The 18,551-nt window shown below is 43.2% G+C and overlaps 1 protein-coding gene across 2 annotated transcripts in view; it reads left to right on the top strand.

Moving 5' to 3' along the window:
- SHOC2 (SHOC2 leucine rich repeat scaffold protein) overlaps positions 1–18,551 on the top strand; it is a 78,548-nt gene that overhangs the window by 21,971 nt on the left and 38,026 nt on the right. For both annotated transcript variants that reach the window (XM_048505442.1, XM_048505441.1), the window contains exons 2-3: positions 8,839–9,803; positions 15,585–15,722. In XM_048505442.1, the coding sequence (XP_048361399.1) occupies positions 9,101–9,803; positions 15,585–15,722 (841 nt within the window). In that variant the 5' untranslated portion in view covers positions 8,839–9,100. The remainder of the gene's footprint in view (positions 1–8,838; positions 9,804–15,584; positions 15,723–18,551) is intronic.

Here is an 18,551-nt window from a genome sequence, read left to right as displayed (position 1 = left end):
ATAGAAGTGCTGTAAATGGCAGCACAGTTAACAACATTTGACGTGTGAGTTCGCAGTTAACTAGAGGAGGTCAGTTATTCCTTTAATCTTTTGCCTCTCCCTCTCCCATTTCTATAGAAGCTGCTAGGATACACTCCAAATGTGCTGCCTTCCCCACCTCTTACAAGAAGCTTCTGGAGGGTACTAAAGCTGGGAGAGTGTAAGAACCTTTAGCATGGACTTGACTTTTTTTTCCTGCTGAAAGGGAGTGCGGAGGAACCAGATTCTGTGTATTTTCCCAAGTGATTGCAGTTGTAATGGAATCCCTCATACCACACACTCATGAACTGGTTCTGCTGTTTTTCTCTGATGAAGAATGTTGTAGAGAGCTCTTTTTTAATCTGTCTGCTATAGATACTGAAAAAGATTATCATTCTAATAATCTATAGTGCATCCTTCCAGATGGAGTCTTGCAATCCACGTAGAGCTCCATTGTTGAAGCAGAATGTGAGACTCTTGGACCAATCCAAATGGAGGTGGTGGTGGAATGCACCATGGTAGTTGTGTGCGGCTGTTCCGACACATTTGCTCACCTTGCCAGTTAAAGGGCACCTACACCAGCAGGGGGAGCAAAGATGCCAGTGGGTGGGCATTGTAGAGCCGTGTGGTGCCCAAACGGGAAAGGGTGACTGCTTGCAAGCTGTACCAGTGTCCAGAAACACACTGGCACGGTGGGGGGCATTCCTGGGGGTGGAACCAAGTTTATCACCATCCACTGGGTTTTTAGCTCAGGAACATCCCAGCACAGCCCTTTGACTTATGTCACAGAAACACATGGCAGAAGTCATTAATTCCAGTAGAGCTTTTCTGGGCAGCAGTGTGGTTCCTCCTCCCTGATACTTGTGCTGTCTTCCTGTGCTGTCCACAGCTGTGGTGGAATTCCCCTCCCCATCTGGATTGGGATACCTGTTTCCTTGCCTCTACTCTGAGAAGGAGGCAAGAGACAGTCCAGCATGCAGCCTTCAGAGTGGAAGCTATCTTTTCTGGAGGCAGCTCAAGTAGCTGTACTTTCCTTGCCTTTCCAGCAGATTAGAAAAGCCCCATGTACTGCTTGAACTGTAGGCACGCAGGTTTGTCTTGCCATGAGGCAAGTTGTATTCATCCCAGTTGAACAATCAAGTGGTTTTTTTCTATTTGGGATTGCATGAAATGTCTAGGGCTGTATTTCTGCCTTACTATGCTAGAGGGCAGCTTGATTTGCGCTGATCGTGAAATTTGGTGTGTGAACTGTGTTGTCTCAGGATCTCAGTCTGGAATCCTCCATTCTGCCTTTGTCCCAACTACAACTTTGAATGTTACTTTGGACATGTATTCCTAATATAAGTGTTCAGACATGAGATAAAATAGTACCACACTATACTTTGGATCTGCCTCTGGTTGTTCTATCTGAATGTGTGTTCCAGCCCTGGAGTTCAAAGACCTGGATGGAACTCTTTGGTCCATGTTATTGCTGTTCTCTTAACAAAAGACTTATTGTTGGGTTCATTGTTTCCTTATGAACAAGTGACTTATCGTTCCTCTTTTATTTGTTTGTCATGCCTCATGATGTAACATTGTGAAACAGCAATTTAAAATATTTGCCTTACTTTTCATGGACAGTAATTGCAAATATAACATATTTTAAATATTTGTACATTTTTATGACAAGAACTTAATCAAGTATTTATACTATGTTTTATTTGCAAGGTTTCTAGAACTCTTATAATGTGTTCTAGGTTTTGTAAATTCATGTCTGAAATTTTCTGATCGCATCAGAAATGCAGGCTTTCTAACTTTATAATCTTATTTGCGATCTTATTTTGTGCTGTGTTCTTATTTTGTGCAGTGTTCTTGTTCTCTCATATTTTTCTGCTTATTCAGTTGCCAGCAAATTCTGGAGTTGGCAGTCCTTCCTTTCCAGCATACTTGGCAATGTGTATTTCAGAACCTGCAGTACTTGTTTGTGGAGTAAGGCTCCACTCAGTCAGTACAATCTAATGCAGGGGTCGGGAACCCGCGGCTCGCGAGCCGCATGTGGCTCTTCCGCCGCTGTTCTGCGGCTCCATGAGCGGAACCGCCAGGCCCCTCTTCGCCCGCCCTGCAGGAAGCAGGGCGGGCACATCTCCAGCCTGCGGCCAGCGAGGCCGCGCGCGGGGGCTTTGGCTCCTGCCCGCCCCGCTGCTTGTGGGGCGGGCGCTCTCCTGGCGGCCGGGCAGGCCGAGCTGCCGGGCCCCTCTTTGCCCGCCCTGCAGGAAGCAGGGTGGGCACATGCCGTGGGCTTTGGCTCCTGCCCGCCCCGTTGCTTGCAGGGCGGGCGCTCTCACGGCGGCCGGGCAGACCGAGCCGCTGGGCCCCTCTTCGCCTGCCCTTCAGGAAGCAGGGCGGGCACATCTCCAGCCCGCGGCCGGCGAGGCCGCGCCGCGGGCTTTGGCTCCTGCCCGCCCCGTTGCTTGCGGGGCGGGCGCTCTCCCGGCGGCCGGGCAGACCGAGCTGCCGGGCCCCTCTTCGCCCGCCCTGCAGGAAGCAGGGCGGGCACATCTCCAGCCCGCAGCCAGCGAGGCCGCGCCGCGGGCTTTGGCTCCTGCCGCCCGTTGCTAGCGAGGCGGGCGCTCTCAAGCGGCGGGCAGGCCGAGCCGCCCGGAGCCCCTCTTCGCCCGCCCTGCAGGAAGCAGAGGCGGGGCACATCTCCAGCCAGCGGTGTGTGTGTGGCCAGGCGGGGGGAGGGAGGCGGCGAGGCAAGCAAGTCGGCGGGGGACGGGGGGCGAGCGGGTGGGGGTGGGGGTGAGCCAAATGGCTCTTTGGTGGTGAGCCACATTTGGTGGTGAGCCAAATGGCTCTTTGAGGGGAAAAGGTTCCCGACCCCTGATCTAATGCAAAGGGGTTCCTCTGCATAGAGTTATACAGAATATCTGCTAAATGGTGGTAGGCAAATGTAAAATTTCCAAATATGCTGAATGTGTACCAGGGATCTGTGCTCAGCCATGGCTCCTTTGTAGTGAATATTTGGCAATACAGTCTCCCTTTCACACTTGGTTTTTAATGCATCAGGCATGATAATTATGGAGAGTGTGAAGCATCACCTAGAATTACAATGCACCTTTTTATGCTTCTAAAAGTGGAATTCTACTTGAAAAGGATTTCCTATGATGACACAGAACGGTATCACCAACAAGGTATCAGAAATGTGTATGGTACAGAATTACTTCTCCTGGAGGCGGAGGCCATCTTGAGTGGGTGTTTCCATATCCTTCTCTTAGGGAGTCAGGAACTTAAATTTCTTCACTTCCTGTCTTGGGCTCTGACTCCATTTTGACTACAGTATTTTTCCTGCCTCTCAAGGGAGAGCAAGCTTTAGCATGGGCTCTGCTTGTGTGTTTAGCTAAGTTGTTGTCTTAGTGTGTTTTTCATGTGTGGTGTGTGTGTTTAGTCATTCCGCCTCCCCCCTCCTTCCTTGCCCGTTGGGACGCTCCAGGTGCTCAGAATGCCGGTGCTAGGAAAATAGGGGCTTGGGCAATGATGAGGTTCTTTTCCTGCCTTTTTTGCATCTCCTAAGATGTTGGATGACTCCTCCTCCTCTCCAAAGGAGAGATTTTCAAAGTCTTCTGCTGATCGTACAAGGACAGCAACAGGTAGAAGTACCTCCCATCCCCAGCTAGTTGGCTCATCTGGAGGGATGCTTTGCCCAGAGGATCAGGGACCAGCCACAAAAGAGCAGGCACCAGAGAAAAGGAGGAAAAAGCAGCATGTTGAAGAGCGCTGCCAGCTGGTCCCTCAGGAGTGCTCACACTCCTAGGACGAAGCAACAGCCTGCACTTCGTCCCCTGCCACTGCCACACAGCAGTCCATGCCAGATGCACCTCTTCTGACCGAGCAAGATCCTCCCAGTGAAGGGGGGAGTGGGGGGGTGCTGAGATGGGTGTGGCAGCCCCCTTACTTGTGAGTAGCCCCTTTGATTGGCAGTCTGTCTCCCATGGACTTTGTTATGTTTCTCATACAGGCCGGGGGGTTGGTATCCCAGGATGGGTACGGAACCATCAAGGATCTGTTGGGTAAATGGTCTGATGCAGCTCTTAGGAGGTTGCATAGCCATGACAGTCTTAGCTCCATCTGCCACCATGGCTAGGGCAGTGATTGGTTGGATCAGATGGGTATTAGACATGATTCCCACTGAGGAAAAGGGAGTTAGGGAAGGAATAGAACAAATCTTGACTGGGGTATCCTTCCTAGCTGATTCCACTTTTGATGTCCTCCTATTAACAGCCCAGGCCATGGTGTCTGCTATAGTGACTTGGCGTAATACTTGGCTTCGAACTTGGCAGGCCGTTCCCTACTCCAAGGTGGTAGTGGCTGGTTACATGTTCAAAGGGGGCCCCCTGTTTGGGAAAGACCTAGATCAGGTTCTAGTAGAATCCAAAGACAAAAAGAAATCAATTCCTCATTTTGCTAGTTCTGAGAGACCAACATCCTTCCCCAGAACTGCCTTCCGATCTCAAAGGCAGAGTACCTACAGCAACTTTTGCAACTCAGGCAAGCCCAACAAGATCCAGATAACTGACAGGCCCCCCAAGACATGCTGTCTTCTCATTCCGGGGGGGGGAGGGGTCGTCTGTCCCACTTTCACCAATACTGGACAGGACAACACGTAGACCTCTGGTCCCAGGAATTGGTCTCCACCAGTTACACCATAGAGTTCTCAGCTCATCCTCAACCCCGCTTCTTCCCTTCCCCTCTCAACATCAGTACAGAAAAGGGATCTATTGACAATCCAACACCTCCTAAAGATCAACACTACTGAGTCAATTCCCACACCAGAACAATCGGCAGGAGTCTACTTGCATTTCTTTACTGTACCCAAAAGAAATGGGGACTGGAGAGCAATCCTCAACTTGCAATATGTCAACAAATACATAAAGCTTCGCCGCTTTCAGATGGAGCCTCTCTGCACCATCACAGAATCCCTCAGATCAGGGGACTTCCTGACCTCTCTGGATCTGACAGAGGCGTACCTCCACATTCCCATTCATCTTTCCCACAGATGTTATCTCTGATTCGCAACAGGACCCTATCACTTCCAATTCCTGGTGCTGCCATTCGGCCTATCTACAGCACCAAGGGTCTTTTCAAAGGTGTTCCTGACACCCATCACCCTACTTCGCCAACAGGGAATGCACGTCCATCCCTACCTGGACGATATCCTCATACGGTCTCATTCACGACAGCAAGCCCTTCTTGACATAAACCAAGAGACCAACATGGCCCTCCCCTTGTCATCATCAGGATGCAGTTCGTGCTTTAAAGCTTTTAGTCTTCACTACTTTCTTGTTGACATGTTATAGATTTTTTGTCATATGTTCCATGTTATTTCCTGTTCCACAGTTTTTTCGTTGTTTGCTAGTTACTGCTTTGACAGTCTGATTACTGGATTCAAAATGGAGTCGGAGCCCATGACAGGAAGCAAAGAAATTTAAGTTCCTTCCTCCCTAAGAGAAGGGTATGGAAATGCCCACTCAAGATGGCTTTTTACCCTACCAGGAGAAGGGCCCTTCATGGTGAGCATCCAATGGACCATTCCCAAAACATAGACTAGGAAATAAATTATCTCTTTATTATGTATTTAATTGTTGATCTGTGCATGGAAGTTAAATACAACTACCAGAAATAGTATCGCCAATAAAATGATACATCCCCCCAACTCCTCAGACTCCTGTGAGTTTCCAATTATATGTTCAAACATTAAAAGATATACTTGGTTGTTTATGCACTTGTGGTCTTCTTCTGGTTGGATTCTTGGTAATGTACATGTTTCCCCCCTCAGCAGTCATCACACTCTCAGATTAGAGAATCTCACAGTTTCCAAAAACTCTGAAAGTGCAACTTTTCTTCTCTGATCTGCCAATAAAGACTTACTTGACTTCTCCCTTGGCAGGGAGGGCAAAGGGAATCAGCATGCGTTTTACTTCTTTTGGGTTTTCTTTCTCTTCCCCACCTGTCCCCGCCCACATGTTTCTTCCGCTTTTCCAACCACGACTTCGGAAGGAGTGAAAGAGCCGTTTGTTTTTTATTTTTAAGCTGAGACCCTGAACTTACATGTTCTAGCGAATTAACACTAGACCACAAACGGCACCCCCCCCCCCCCAAAAAGACAGCAGGCAGCTTCCCTACACTGAGGTTGCATGGAGAGAACAAGGAAGCAGAGGGTGGGCAGTATGGTGCATCAGCTTAGCTGTGGACACTTCACAGCAGGAGAATCCTGGATATAAACAAAAAACCATGGGAAAAATCCACTGTGAAAGAAACAGCTATGGGGTAAGTGGTGCATTCATAAAGGGCTTGGGTGTATTGTGTGCACCAGTGGTACATACGTTCTTCCTATGGAAATTCCTATGACTTAAGTGGCTTCAGAAAGCATTACAGTTGTGGTAGAATTTTCTCCATACTAAATTTCTGTATTCGCAGTAAAAATCTTGACCTTGTCAATGAGCCACTGTGTGCAGGTAAGATTGCACAGACTTCTCTTGTATGAATCTGCACTTAGCTTTGTCCACTGTGGTCTTGTATATATATCTGGCTTCAACATGGGTTGTTATAACAGACTTCCAAAGCCAGTCATCCTTTTTCCATCTATCAACAAGCATGTCCATTGTCCTAGCACTTCTGAAATGTGGGTGTTAACAAGTGTGAGCTTTGACCATCACTCATAGCAATTTATGACTTTCAGATTTATCAGATTATGCAAAACTGCACTACATTGCAAATTGCCATGGAAACACTGTTAGAGCACTCAAAATTATACATGGTGTGGAACCACATGGGTATAGGCTGCTTGCATACAAACTATTTCCAATTGTCGGAAGTGAGATAATGCAGAACAAAATAATTGCTATCTGAATACTATTTCAAAGTTTACTTTTAAAAATATAAAGTGGGTGTACTGGCCAAAGAGTTTGTTAAGAATGACCTGGTAAATCAGTGGTTCTCAACCTTCCTAATGCCGCCACCCTTTAATACAGTTCCTCATGTTGTGGTGACCCCCAACCCTAACATTTATCCATTCTACAGATGAGAACACTGATGCAGAGAGTCTTAGGCGACCCCTGTGAAAGGGTCGTTCGACCCCCAAAGGGATCTCGACCCCCAGGTTGAGAACCAGTGTGGTAAATCTTGACTGTTTCTACCAGGAACTGGAGCTAAGCGCTGTCTGCTGTGACAGAACTTCTGCAACTAGCAGATGAAATTGCTTGCATTCATCATCTTGGCTATTGAAAGTCTAAACTTAGATCTTCAAGTGTTCTCAAAGTTAATAATCATAAATGATTCATTCTGTTGCTTTTCTCAAATGAGTTATTTGTTGGTTTTTTCCCTGGTGAATTTACATATTAGAGAAGCATTGGTTCTTTTTAAAGGAATTTTCTTACAATTTGACATTAAAGAGATAAGAACTTGATACAATTTGATATTAAAGAGATAAGAACTTGGCTTCTGCTAATTGAGTATTTCATTTCCAAATGTGATGAGCCATATGTTTTTGAAATATTGCATGCCTGGAGGGCATGAAGGTGATTTAATTTTTAAAAATAATAATTATTTTGCAATTTGTTTTCAGCTTGTGGTACTATATTAGGGTTATGCTTCTCCTGAGCATGGAGTTTTATGTATTCTTGACAAAGGATCTTGTTTAAATAGAAATCCTTATGTTAGTAGTATGTCAGGGAGTTTCTTCTCTATTTTAAGTTTAAATTTCAGTCTATTTTATTGACATTTTAAAAGTTTAACAAGGCTTAGTGTGGAGGTACACCTGCAAATATCTGGGGGAATGAAAGTGGCGTGTAAAGGCTCAGAATGCTTCCGGGAGGAAAATTGCTGATTTTTTCTCACTTCCCCATACTGTTGGTCATAACAATTATTTTTCTATTCCTGCTTTCTTGGCATTCTCCACTGACTACCTTTCATTTCTCTGTCATATTTCCCAGCAAGTCAAGCATTAAATATCTCAACCCTATTAACTGCCACTCATATCTGCTGAGTTTGACTCAAACCTCAGACCTCTAGATTTGTGTCATTTTACTGAGTGACTTAAAAAATAACTATTTTGACAAGTTTCATGAGTGAAAACTGCATTGAATATGAGCAGTATGGTATTGATTACAAGAATGAAAGCAGATGTTGGAATTGAGAGGAATAAAGTAGTATGGCTAAATATTTTTTTCCTTTCCCTGTCATCAAGAATCATCTGCCTTTACAATTGGGAGATGCATAGCTTGGAACTTGCAAATATTTTTGGAAGTGCTCCAGTGTTTTGAGAGTGGACCTTGACCCCGTTTGTGGTGGGTCTTGGTTGTTTTTAAAATTTGAAAATGGTCGCAGATTCAACCAATGTTGAGCAGGTTATTTTACCCTTCATAGTTAGTTACACACTCTAAATATATGGATAGTACTATTTTCAGTATGTTAACTTTTTAAAAAAGGATCACTACAATGTTAAGTTCCAGGGTAATCATAATATATTGGTGAAAGAAATAATGTACTTGGTTTTATATTCTGATTAGACTAGATAGTCAATGACCTTGAAAGCTTTTCAACTGAACATTTTAAAGATTATAGATCTTTGTGCTTCATATTCATTTCAACAAGTTTACCTGATTAATATTCATCAGCAGTATTTGATGAGAGATTGTACCTTTTATTGCTCTTTAGAATTTGAACAGGAAGAACATTGTAGGATATTATTTCATTTCTTCCCTTCAATATGAATCCTTGGCTTGTCATTTGAAAAAAAAAGCAGTGCTTGCATTAATACCTGTTTCTGCTTTTATGTTGCAGAGATTCTAATGAAGATCCTCTGATTATCTAAATTCAACAGTTGGATCTCTTGATACTAAAACAGGGAGAGAGTACCTCTGGAATCAACATGTAGCAGATGGCTACTGCACCACCAAACTTGCTGTTTCTAGCCAAGGCATTTGTCTCTTGAAACTACATGTACAGTCAGCAGTGAATGATTCTTGTTTTGTGGATTCTGACTGAACTTTGTTAACCAAGGTTTAAATTGGATTTCACGTGGTGTTGGTTAAACTGAGAAACCATGAGTAGTAATCTTGGAAAAGAAAAAGATTGTAAGGAGAAAGATCCCAAAGTGTCTTCAGCAAAGGAGAGAGAGAAAGAAGCCAAGGCCACTGGTGGATTTGGGAGAGAAAGCAAAGAGAGAGAGCCTAAAACCAAAGGGAAAGAAGCCAAAGATGGGAAGAAGGACTCCAGCAGTGTACAGCCAGGTGTGGCTTTTTCAGTGGACAATACAATAAAACGACCTAATCCAGCACAAGGCGCTCGCAAAAAATCCAGCAATGCCGAAGTGATCAAAGAACTAAACAAATGCCGGGAAGAAAATTCAGTACGCTTGGACTTGGCTAAGCGGTCTATACACCTTCTCCCATCATCTGTAAAAGAGTTAACACAATTAACAGAACTTTATTTATATGGTAACAAACTACAGTCACTACCAGCCGAGGTGGGCTGCCTTGTCAACCTGGTGACTCTGGCCCTGAGTGAAAACTCTCTTACCAGCCTGCCTGACTCTCTTGATAACTTGAAGCAACTCCGTATGCTTGATCTGAGGCATAACAAACTTAGAGAAATTCCTCCAGTGGTGTATAGGCTAATTTCCCTAACCACACTTTATCTACGCTTTAATCGTATCACAGCTGTGGAAAAGGATATCAAGAACTTGTCAATACTCACCATGCTCAGTATACGGGAGAACAAAATCAAGCACCTGCCTGCAGAAGTTGGTAAGTAAACTGAATGCTTTAATAGTGCTTACTCATTTCCTTTCCGTCAGTACCTGCATTATTAAGTATCTAGACTAAATTGCAAACAGTACTTGTAAAAGTAAACTGAAGAATTGTTATCAGTATGCTGAAATATCTTTTCAATTTCTGAAGCAGGTGATCATAAAGATCTATTTATAAAGGAATAGTATTTTGTATATTTCATGGTTATTAGCCACTGTCCTGCAAATTTATTCTTCCTGATTGGAAACCATTGAGAGGATTCAGTGCAACCCGGGCTTGTGAATTTTCCCAGAATTCATTGGCAAATATAGCCCCGCATTTAAGAAAAAGCATCGTGGTAGGCCTAGATCTAGAACCAGAGAATAACCAAGGGACAGACTCCTGCTACTAATAAAGATTGTGCGGACATCGGAAGTAATATTTTCATTTATTTATTTGCACTTCTTTCCTTTCCTTCCTATGCTTTCACATTTTATTAGGTATGTTTATGTACCCAGTTTAGGAATATTAGATTACAAATTGAGAAGCATTTTACAAAATTGAAATTGAATAGGTTATAGGTGCCTGTTTTCTAAAAACAAAGGTCCTAACATGGATCAAAATTTCACCGTAATACTTTAAGCAACAAGACAGAAGACTTAAAGGGTGCATAAATTGAAATATGAGAAAAAGCGAAGGTGTAAAGACTGTTCTTCTTTTTTATTTTTCCCTTTTCTTTGTTTTCCCATATCTTTAGAGGGAAAAATTCAGAAGGGAGCTGTACATAAGTGAAGAGTAGAGGCAAGATCCCAGTACCCTGTAGGATCTTTTGCAGTTCCACAAAGCCTGTAAGACAGAACTGTTCCACCAGGCTTTAGTTGAAGTAGTTGGCTTCCCCTCCCTTCCCCCTTCTTTCCCTCATCCCTCCCCACTTTTTTGTTCCCTTTTCCTTTCTGTTGCCCTCCCCTTCTTTTTTCATTCCTTTCTTCCCGCACTTGTTGGGATGCTGATGTATCACACCCTGAAGATGCAATGATTGCCTCTTGAAGCTACTAGAACCGTTGAATTACTGGAAAGCTTTAATGTTGATGTTTTAATGTTTAATGTTTTAATGGGCATAGATGTTTATTTATTATGTTTAAATCACCTTGTAAGCTGCTGAGCCCGAAAGGGAAAGAGCTTTATTAAGTCTAACACATGTATTGAGTCTAATAAATAATAATAAATAATAAAATATGAAATGCCTTTCTGGCTTCCCTCTCTGCTCTCCCTTTCACCTGGTATGCATTTTTCTTTCTTATTTGCACTGACAGCTTGGTCGCCAGACTGCTAGGCAAAGTATCTTTCTATTTTGGCAGATGGAGCCACCCACTGTGAACCATCCTGGTCTGATGACATAGCCCATAGACCCATCCTCAGTAATTTTTATGCAACACTAAAGTGAAGCAGTCATAATAGATTAATCTGAAAAATGAAATACTTTCTGCTTACACAGATATTTAGCATAAATACCAGTAATAATACCAGTAATAAATACTAGTAATCATACCAGACATTCACAGACCTGACTGTTTTGAAGAAAACCTCTGCTCATGATGTTATGAAACCAATGCCCCTTCACTGCAGCTAAGGGAGATGGTACGGTGTTTCTGTGGCTGCACTCCACAGAAAGAAACTTAAGAGTTCCCTAATGAGGCAGGATCAAATTCTTCACTTTCTGTCTCCTTGTAGGAATTGCCCAACTTCCAGTTTTGAGACTTCACTCAACAGTAATTTAACTTCAACCACCTAACTTGGATAACTACTGAACTAAATAGGTTATTGCTGTCCATTGAACTGAAACATATTAGAAACATAAAAGAGAATGAACAGCTTTAACCACAAAAAGGAAGTGTTAGTACTATGCTATGTAACTACAAAGGAGACAATGACAGTGGGAGGGCCAGGATGCTCTCCTTACCTCATAGGAGAAGGACTATTCACAGTGACTATCCAGTGGTATGTTTTCCAGTGAGACAGGAGGACGTCTTGTTTGGATTTAGTGAGTGCTAGTGGACCTTAGGAGGACTACAAAACTAGTGAAAAGTAGAAGACTGTTTTCTCCCTAAACGAAGCTCATGACAGTATTAAGCAGTTTATGCTTTGTGTCAAATAAATGTTTTGTGTCAAATGCTTTGTGTCAACACTTATGCTTTGTGTCAAATAAACTATCTCATGGTAGGTTGTTGTTTATCTGTATTTCAGTTATTGAAAACTAAGCATGTTATACAAGTCAAAAATTTTGTTCATTTTCAGTGTGAGCAAAGGCTTACTGGGTGAAACTTCTATTTTCAGGCATGAAAAGCTTAATTTGTAAATTGGCTTTATGAAACCAAAGGTTGAATACATTATTAAAATAGAACCAGCCATAAACAACTGCAATGTGTTGTGTGTTGATAGAATAGGTTTTTTAAAAACATTGTTCTCAAATTGGGGCTAATCAGCGTCTTTTAGGCCCTGACCTGGATAGCCCAGGCTATTCCAATCTCATCAGATGCTGGAAGCTGAGCAGTGGTGGCTGTGATTAGTTTTTAGATGGTAGACCATCAGGATTTATTAGGGTCGTGACACAGAAGCAGGCAATGGCAAACCACCTATGGGGGTAGCCATAAATCAGCTGTGACTTGATGCCAAAAAAAGTTTTCTTTTGTCCCTTGTAAATATTATGCCACCTAGATAGCTTCAGAATTGTACATTATTCAAAGCAAGAGCTATTGTTGAGCAAGGAGTTTTTCCAGGTTGGCTTAAAGAGGCAGTGTTCCACCTGCTCGCAAAAAGACCACAGTTTGATCCTATGGATCCGGCCAATTACCGCCCAGTTTCGAACCTATCATTTCTGGGTAAGGTGATTGAGTGAGCGGTGGCGGATTAGTTCCAGAAGTTCCTGGATGATGCAGACATATTGGATCCCTTCCAGTCCGGTTTCCACGCTGGCCATGGGACCGAGACAGTACTGGTCGCAGTCGTGGACGAACTCCAGCTCCACTTGGATAGAAGTTCTTCAGTGCTGCTGTTGTTGCTCAATCTCACAATAGCGTTTGATGTTGTAGATCATTATCTTTTGGTCCACCACCTCTCTGATACTGGCGTTTGAGGGTCAGCCTTATGTTGGCTGACCTCATTTCTCCGAGACCGGGGACTGCTGGTGACATTGGGAAAAGAGAACTCCGGGCGTCACTCTATTGTATGTGGGATGCCTCAAGGGGCGATCCTCTCCCCAATGCTTTTTAATATCTACATGCACCTCCTGGCAAGCTTGATCTGGAGTTTCACGCTGCAGTGTCACCAATACAGAGGTGGGATCCAACCAGTTCTCACCATTTCTCTAGAAATGGTTACTGATTTTTTATGAGTGCCGAGAAGAGGTTACTAAAGCAACCTCCCTGCCCAATAGGGACTGGAGGTGCGTGTGTGCGGCGGCGCCACTCTTTGAATCCCACCACCATCGGAACATGTTATTAAAATTTTTGGATCCCACCACTGCATCAATATGCTGATGACACCCATCTCGTGTTCATGATGGAGGGCAGCCCATCTGCGGCCCCTAGAGCTCGCCAGTGTTGTTTAGAGGCTGCGGCTGGTTGGTTGAGAACGAGTCAGCTGAAGTTAAATCCTATGAAGACGGAGGTGCTGTGGCGGGGCCGCAGGGAGCGACCCGTGGACTTTTGCCTACCTATGCTCGGCAGCGAGCCATTGCACTTAGCCTTGTCTGTTAGAAGCTTGGGGGCAGCCTTGGACTCAGCTTTGACGCTTGAAGCCCAGGTTACACAGACTGCCTGAGCAGTGTTTCACCATCTGCGGCAGTCACAGTAACTGGCCCCGTACCTCTCCCGTTCTGACCTAGCCACAGTCATCCATGCAACGGTCACCTTCAGGCTTGATTATTGTAACTCGCTTTACGCTGGCCTGTCTTTGAATGTGATCCGGAAATTAAACTCATTCACCATGCGGCATCCAGCCTCCTTACTGGGACGTTGAGCTGGGACCGGATAATAGCGGTCCTGTACCACCTCCATTGGCTGCCCATTGAATTCCAGGTCATATTCAAAGTGTTGGTTCTGACCTTTAAGGCCATTAGTGGCCTTGGACCTACATAGTTGAGGGACCGTGTCTCCCCATATTGCCCAGTTAGATCCCTCCAATCGTCGGAGAACCTATTGGAGGTCCCCGTCCCAAAAAACATCTATCTGGCCTCTACTAGGGCCAGGGCTTTTATGGCCCTGGCCCCGCTGTGGTTGAACAGGCTCCCTAGAGAGACCAGGGCCCTGCAGGACCTACAAGCTTTCAGCAGGGCCTGTAAAACGGACGTGTCCCACCAGGCATTTGGCCAGCCTGGTTGATTGAGACCCCATATGATATAGGCCTCCAGTGGGCCCATTTGGGGGTGTTGGGGCTATTATTGCCATCTGTTACAGTCCCTTTTAGTATTTATTGTTGTCGTTTTAAATGTTTTTAATCTGAATTGTTTTATATGTGTGTTGTATAGTTTTTATGTTGTACACCGTCCTGAGCCCTTCAGGGGAGGGCAGTTTAAAAATAGAAAGAAAGAAAGAAAGAAAGAAAGAAAGAAAGAAAGAAAGAAAGAAAGAAAGAAAGAAAGAAAGAAAGAAAGATGGTTTAGAACAAACAGAAGGCAGAAGTGAAAATACTGGTTCATCTCATAGGAAAAATACTGGCATCGAGTGATTATTACTAATATTACCATTTTACTAAATTAGCCAAATGAAACAAATTTAGGGTTGGAATTTTATTCTTGGAGTACTGACAGGATAAGGAAAATTCAGGAGGCAGGGAGAAGTAGAGTTTGGATTTAAGGAGACTCAAAGGGGCTTACAATCTCTCCCCCCCCTAACAAACACCCTGTGAGGTAGATGGGGCTGAGAGAGCTCCAAAGAGCTGTGACTAACCCAAGGTCACCCAACTGGTGTATGTTGGAGTGCACAGACTAATCTAATTCCCCAGATAAGCCTCCACAGCTCAAGTGGCAGAGCGGGGAATCAAACCCAGTTCTCCAAATTAGAGTGCACCTACTCTTAGTCACTATGCCACTACTGTTCTCAAGGAAAAAGTAAAGCAGCATAAGAGGAGGGAGATGGTACAAAACTTTCCTTCAGTGCAATGTTTCCATTGAAACTGTGGTCTAATAATTGCATTGGACAAAGCAGATTCATGGCTCTATCCAAAGGGGGAGAGAGGGGCGAATCTGCTCATAGAAGTTACGCTCGACCGTGCTGGCAGATTTACCCTCTGTGGGGCACTTGCTCCAGCAAAGGGGTGAAACTACTGGTGTGCAGCTGTTGTTGCCCTCCCTGGTGCTGGGATGTGGCTCCAGCATCCCAGCGCTTCTGCAGCTGCTATAGCAGAGCAAGCGGGGGGGGGTGTCCCTCCTGTCTATTTGTCACATTACACCAGCAGCTGGGAAATCAGACTTATGCCATCTTTTTGGGTGGCACAAGACTATTAAGACCAGTAGGGACTTCTCTGCAGTGGGGAGGCTTTTATGCTTTTGAAGCCTCCCCACGTGGCTGGGAAGGCTTCTTTGGGAATTGCAGGCAGCCGTAGTGCCATGGCTGGCTGCCTGGCCTCTTAAATGGGGCTTGCAGACTCTTAAATTGAAATACTTCATTTTAATTTTGAAGGCATGGATGGGATTCACTGGTTTCTTTTTAATAGTTGTGTATGATGTTTACATTTGTATTCAGTGTACATCTCTAAACAGAATAACTCTTTACTCATGCTATGTATCTTGGTCACTTTTAGGTGAGTTGTGTAACCTCATAACGCTGGATGTAGCACACAATCAGCTTGAACACCTTCCAAAGGAGATTGGAAATTGCACACAGATCACCAAACTTGACCTACAGCACAATGAACTCTTGGACCTTCCAGACAGTTTAGGTATGTAAAGGTGTGACCAAAGATCCTTTATTTCCAGAATTCAAGTCTTTGAACAGACAAGCCTAGAAGTAATTTCCATGTGACCTCTTAATTATGTAGAAAGTAATAGAGACTTTTACTATAAACAGGTTTAATGAAATACACTTCAGGAACAGTTTTGAAATCATCTGTTTCATTCTAGATACTTTCTCATCTGAGAAGTGATTTACACATTACCATTTTCCACCATAGGAAGCACATCTGCTTAATATATGTAGATCCCCATGTCTAGTTATTATGCCTACGTTTCTCCATGGGTACTCAAACTGGAGAACAGAAATCACTTGTAACTTTCACATTAGTCCACAACTAGGTAAATAGTTGGGATGAATTATGTGATTTACACTTTGTTCTTGTATGGACGGGTCATCTTCTGAGAAAAGTACTTGCGATGAGGCTCTAGGTATGGGAAAAATATGGGATTTCTCAGTTAAAAGAGGGGAGAAGGCTGAAGTTACAGTGACTTTATAGTTGTGGAAGAGGGAAGCCAAGTAAGGTAAAAGAACAAATGATTGGATCAAAACGTTTTCCTACACTGGTGGTAGATTCTGTCACAAGGTGCAGGGAGCAGTTATTACAAAATGAATCTAGGTCAAAGAATTATGAAATAGTTACTGTTACATTCTGTGCAGAAAACATATGAAAACAGAATAAACGGTTCCCTCAGTGAGGGTGTTGTAGACCATTCCCAAGCTGAAGAATGTGTATCACTAGCAATCAGGAGACAATTTTTGGCTCTAACCATTCCCTGTTAAGGCAAATACTTATGCCATCAAATGTACATATGAGTTTCAATGCTGTATCTTCACACTGAAGTCTTCCTTTAAATTTTTTGCTGAAGAATAATTTCTTTTAAAGCTTAAGTACAGGGAAACTGTACACCTCGCCCATAGATCTGAGTGTTTTCATTAGATTTGTGACTATTTATTCTGCATAGAGTGGGTCTTGTCAACATTTTTTTTAAATCTAGGAGCTAGTCCAAACACTTTTTGGAGGGGGAAGGAGGAGACAAATGCAGCATTTTCATCATCATATGAGTTGCCTCAAGCAGAGGTGTCTTATCTAGTTTCTAGAATTTGCTTCATTAAAAAAATCATACATCACTGTTTTGGCTCCAAACAATAAGTTAAATGCTGGCTAATATTTATTTCTATAATTTTTAGGTGTTATAAAGTGATTCAATTATAAACAAACTATTATTATAAGATTATGTTCTTGTGTGAAAAGCTTGTAAAATGGATAGCTGTTTACATTTTTATTTATAGTTTGATGTCACCTTTCTAAAAGAATATAACCAAAAGTTAAAACTTGTAAAGCGAAAGTTTTTAAACTTAAAAAAGTGAAACAGTACTAGCACAAAAAACCAAACTCACTCAGCAGGAAAACCACCTCAAAACTTTCTAGCATGCAGTAAAATTAAACAGGTTATATGCTGTCACAGGAGGTGGTGATGGCCACTAACCTGGATGGCTTTAAAAGGGGCTTGGACAGATTTATGGAGAAGTCGATCTATGGCTATCAATCTTGATCCTGAGATTGCAAATTCCTTAGCAGAATAGGTGCTTGGGAGCAGCAGCAGAAGGCTACTGCTTTTACATCCTGAATGTGAGCTCCCAAAGGTATCTGGTGGGCCACTGTGAGTAGCAGAGTGCTGGACTAGATGGACTCTGGTATGATCCAGCAAGGCTCTTTCTTATGTTCTTACGTAAAAAAAAACAATTATCCATGGCTGACTTTTAGAGGCTACCTTGATTCTGGCATGATAGTGTAACAGGCAGTAGGAAAGTATCTCCACTTTTTTACCATTATGATAAATAATTGATAATTCTGTATTTCTGTTCTGGCATTCTGTAGTAGCAAAGTTGGTTAGAAATGTTAAAAAGTAACATTCAAGTGGAAGTGGACTTGAATGATTGCATGCATCTCAGCTGCAGACTCCTGTTTCTGGCTGGGAGGGGCATGCAAAAGGAATAAGAGTTTACTGCTTCTAGCTTCTCTCTTGACTGCTGGGGATCAGCGGCAGACTTTCCTAGGGTCCTGGCAACAATGCTGCCTTCTGACACTTGGCTTCATTATTCATCATTATCTGCAGTATCACTGTTCTGGGGCAGGCATTGGAATGGTTTACTCTACAGTTTCACTATCCAGCTTTCTGCTTCTTCCTTTACTATTTTCAAAACTTTTAATTCTCACTAACTTTGTGCCCTTTCCTTTGTAGGCGCAGAATTTCTCTTTTTCTTGGCTTTTAACAAATATTAACCTGGAAGACTAACTTAACGTATTTGTTGCTCTCAACCGTGGCTTATTTATATACTCCGAAAATGGTGTGACAGGAAATGCACAAAATGGGACATTTGGTTGCCAATGCATAAGGATTTTAGAACTCTGGAACCACCAGAAAGAATGGAAGCATATCATAAGTATTAACATGACACATTAAGTGGTGCAGAAACTACATAATAGAATCCTTCTAATAAGCTAAGCACAGCAGTATAGACGCATCCTAAGCACATCTTATCAGTAATATTTAATGTTATGCTGGCCTAGGAGGGAGAATGAGTGCCGATAATGGCTTTGTCAGCTTCCCTTCCCTTTTAAAATGATCTACAGTGGCTAGGCTCAAAATATTCTTTAATTTACTTGGATACCACAACAAAGTGATGATTGTGGCTGAGTAGGTTCACGAGTGTACAGTTGTTTTAATCTCTCATATCCATGTTTATGAGCATGTAAGCTGACATGGTATTTCTTTTCTTATAGCTGTTAAACAGATTTATATGCAGTATGAAG

This window comes from Sphaerodactylus townsendi, linkage group LG08, assembly GCF_021028975.2.
Source record: "Sphaerodactylus townsendi isolate TG3544 linkage group LG08, MPM_Stown_v2.3, whole genome shotgun sequence".
Lineage (NCBI taxonomy): Eukaryota > Metazoa > Chordata > Lepidosauria > Squamata > Sphaerodactylidae > Sphaerodactylus > Sphaerodactylus townsendi.
Note: the sequence above shows the minus strand (reverse complement) of the source record. Positions and strands in the feature narration are given on the sequence as shown.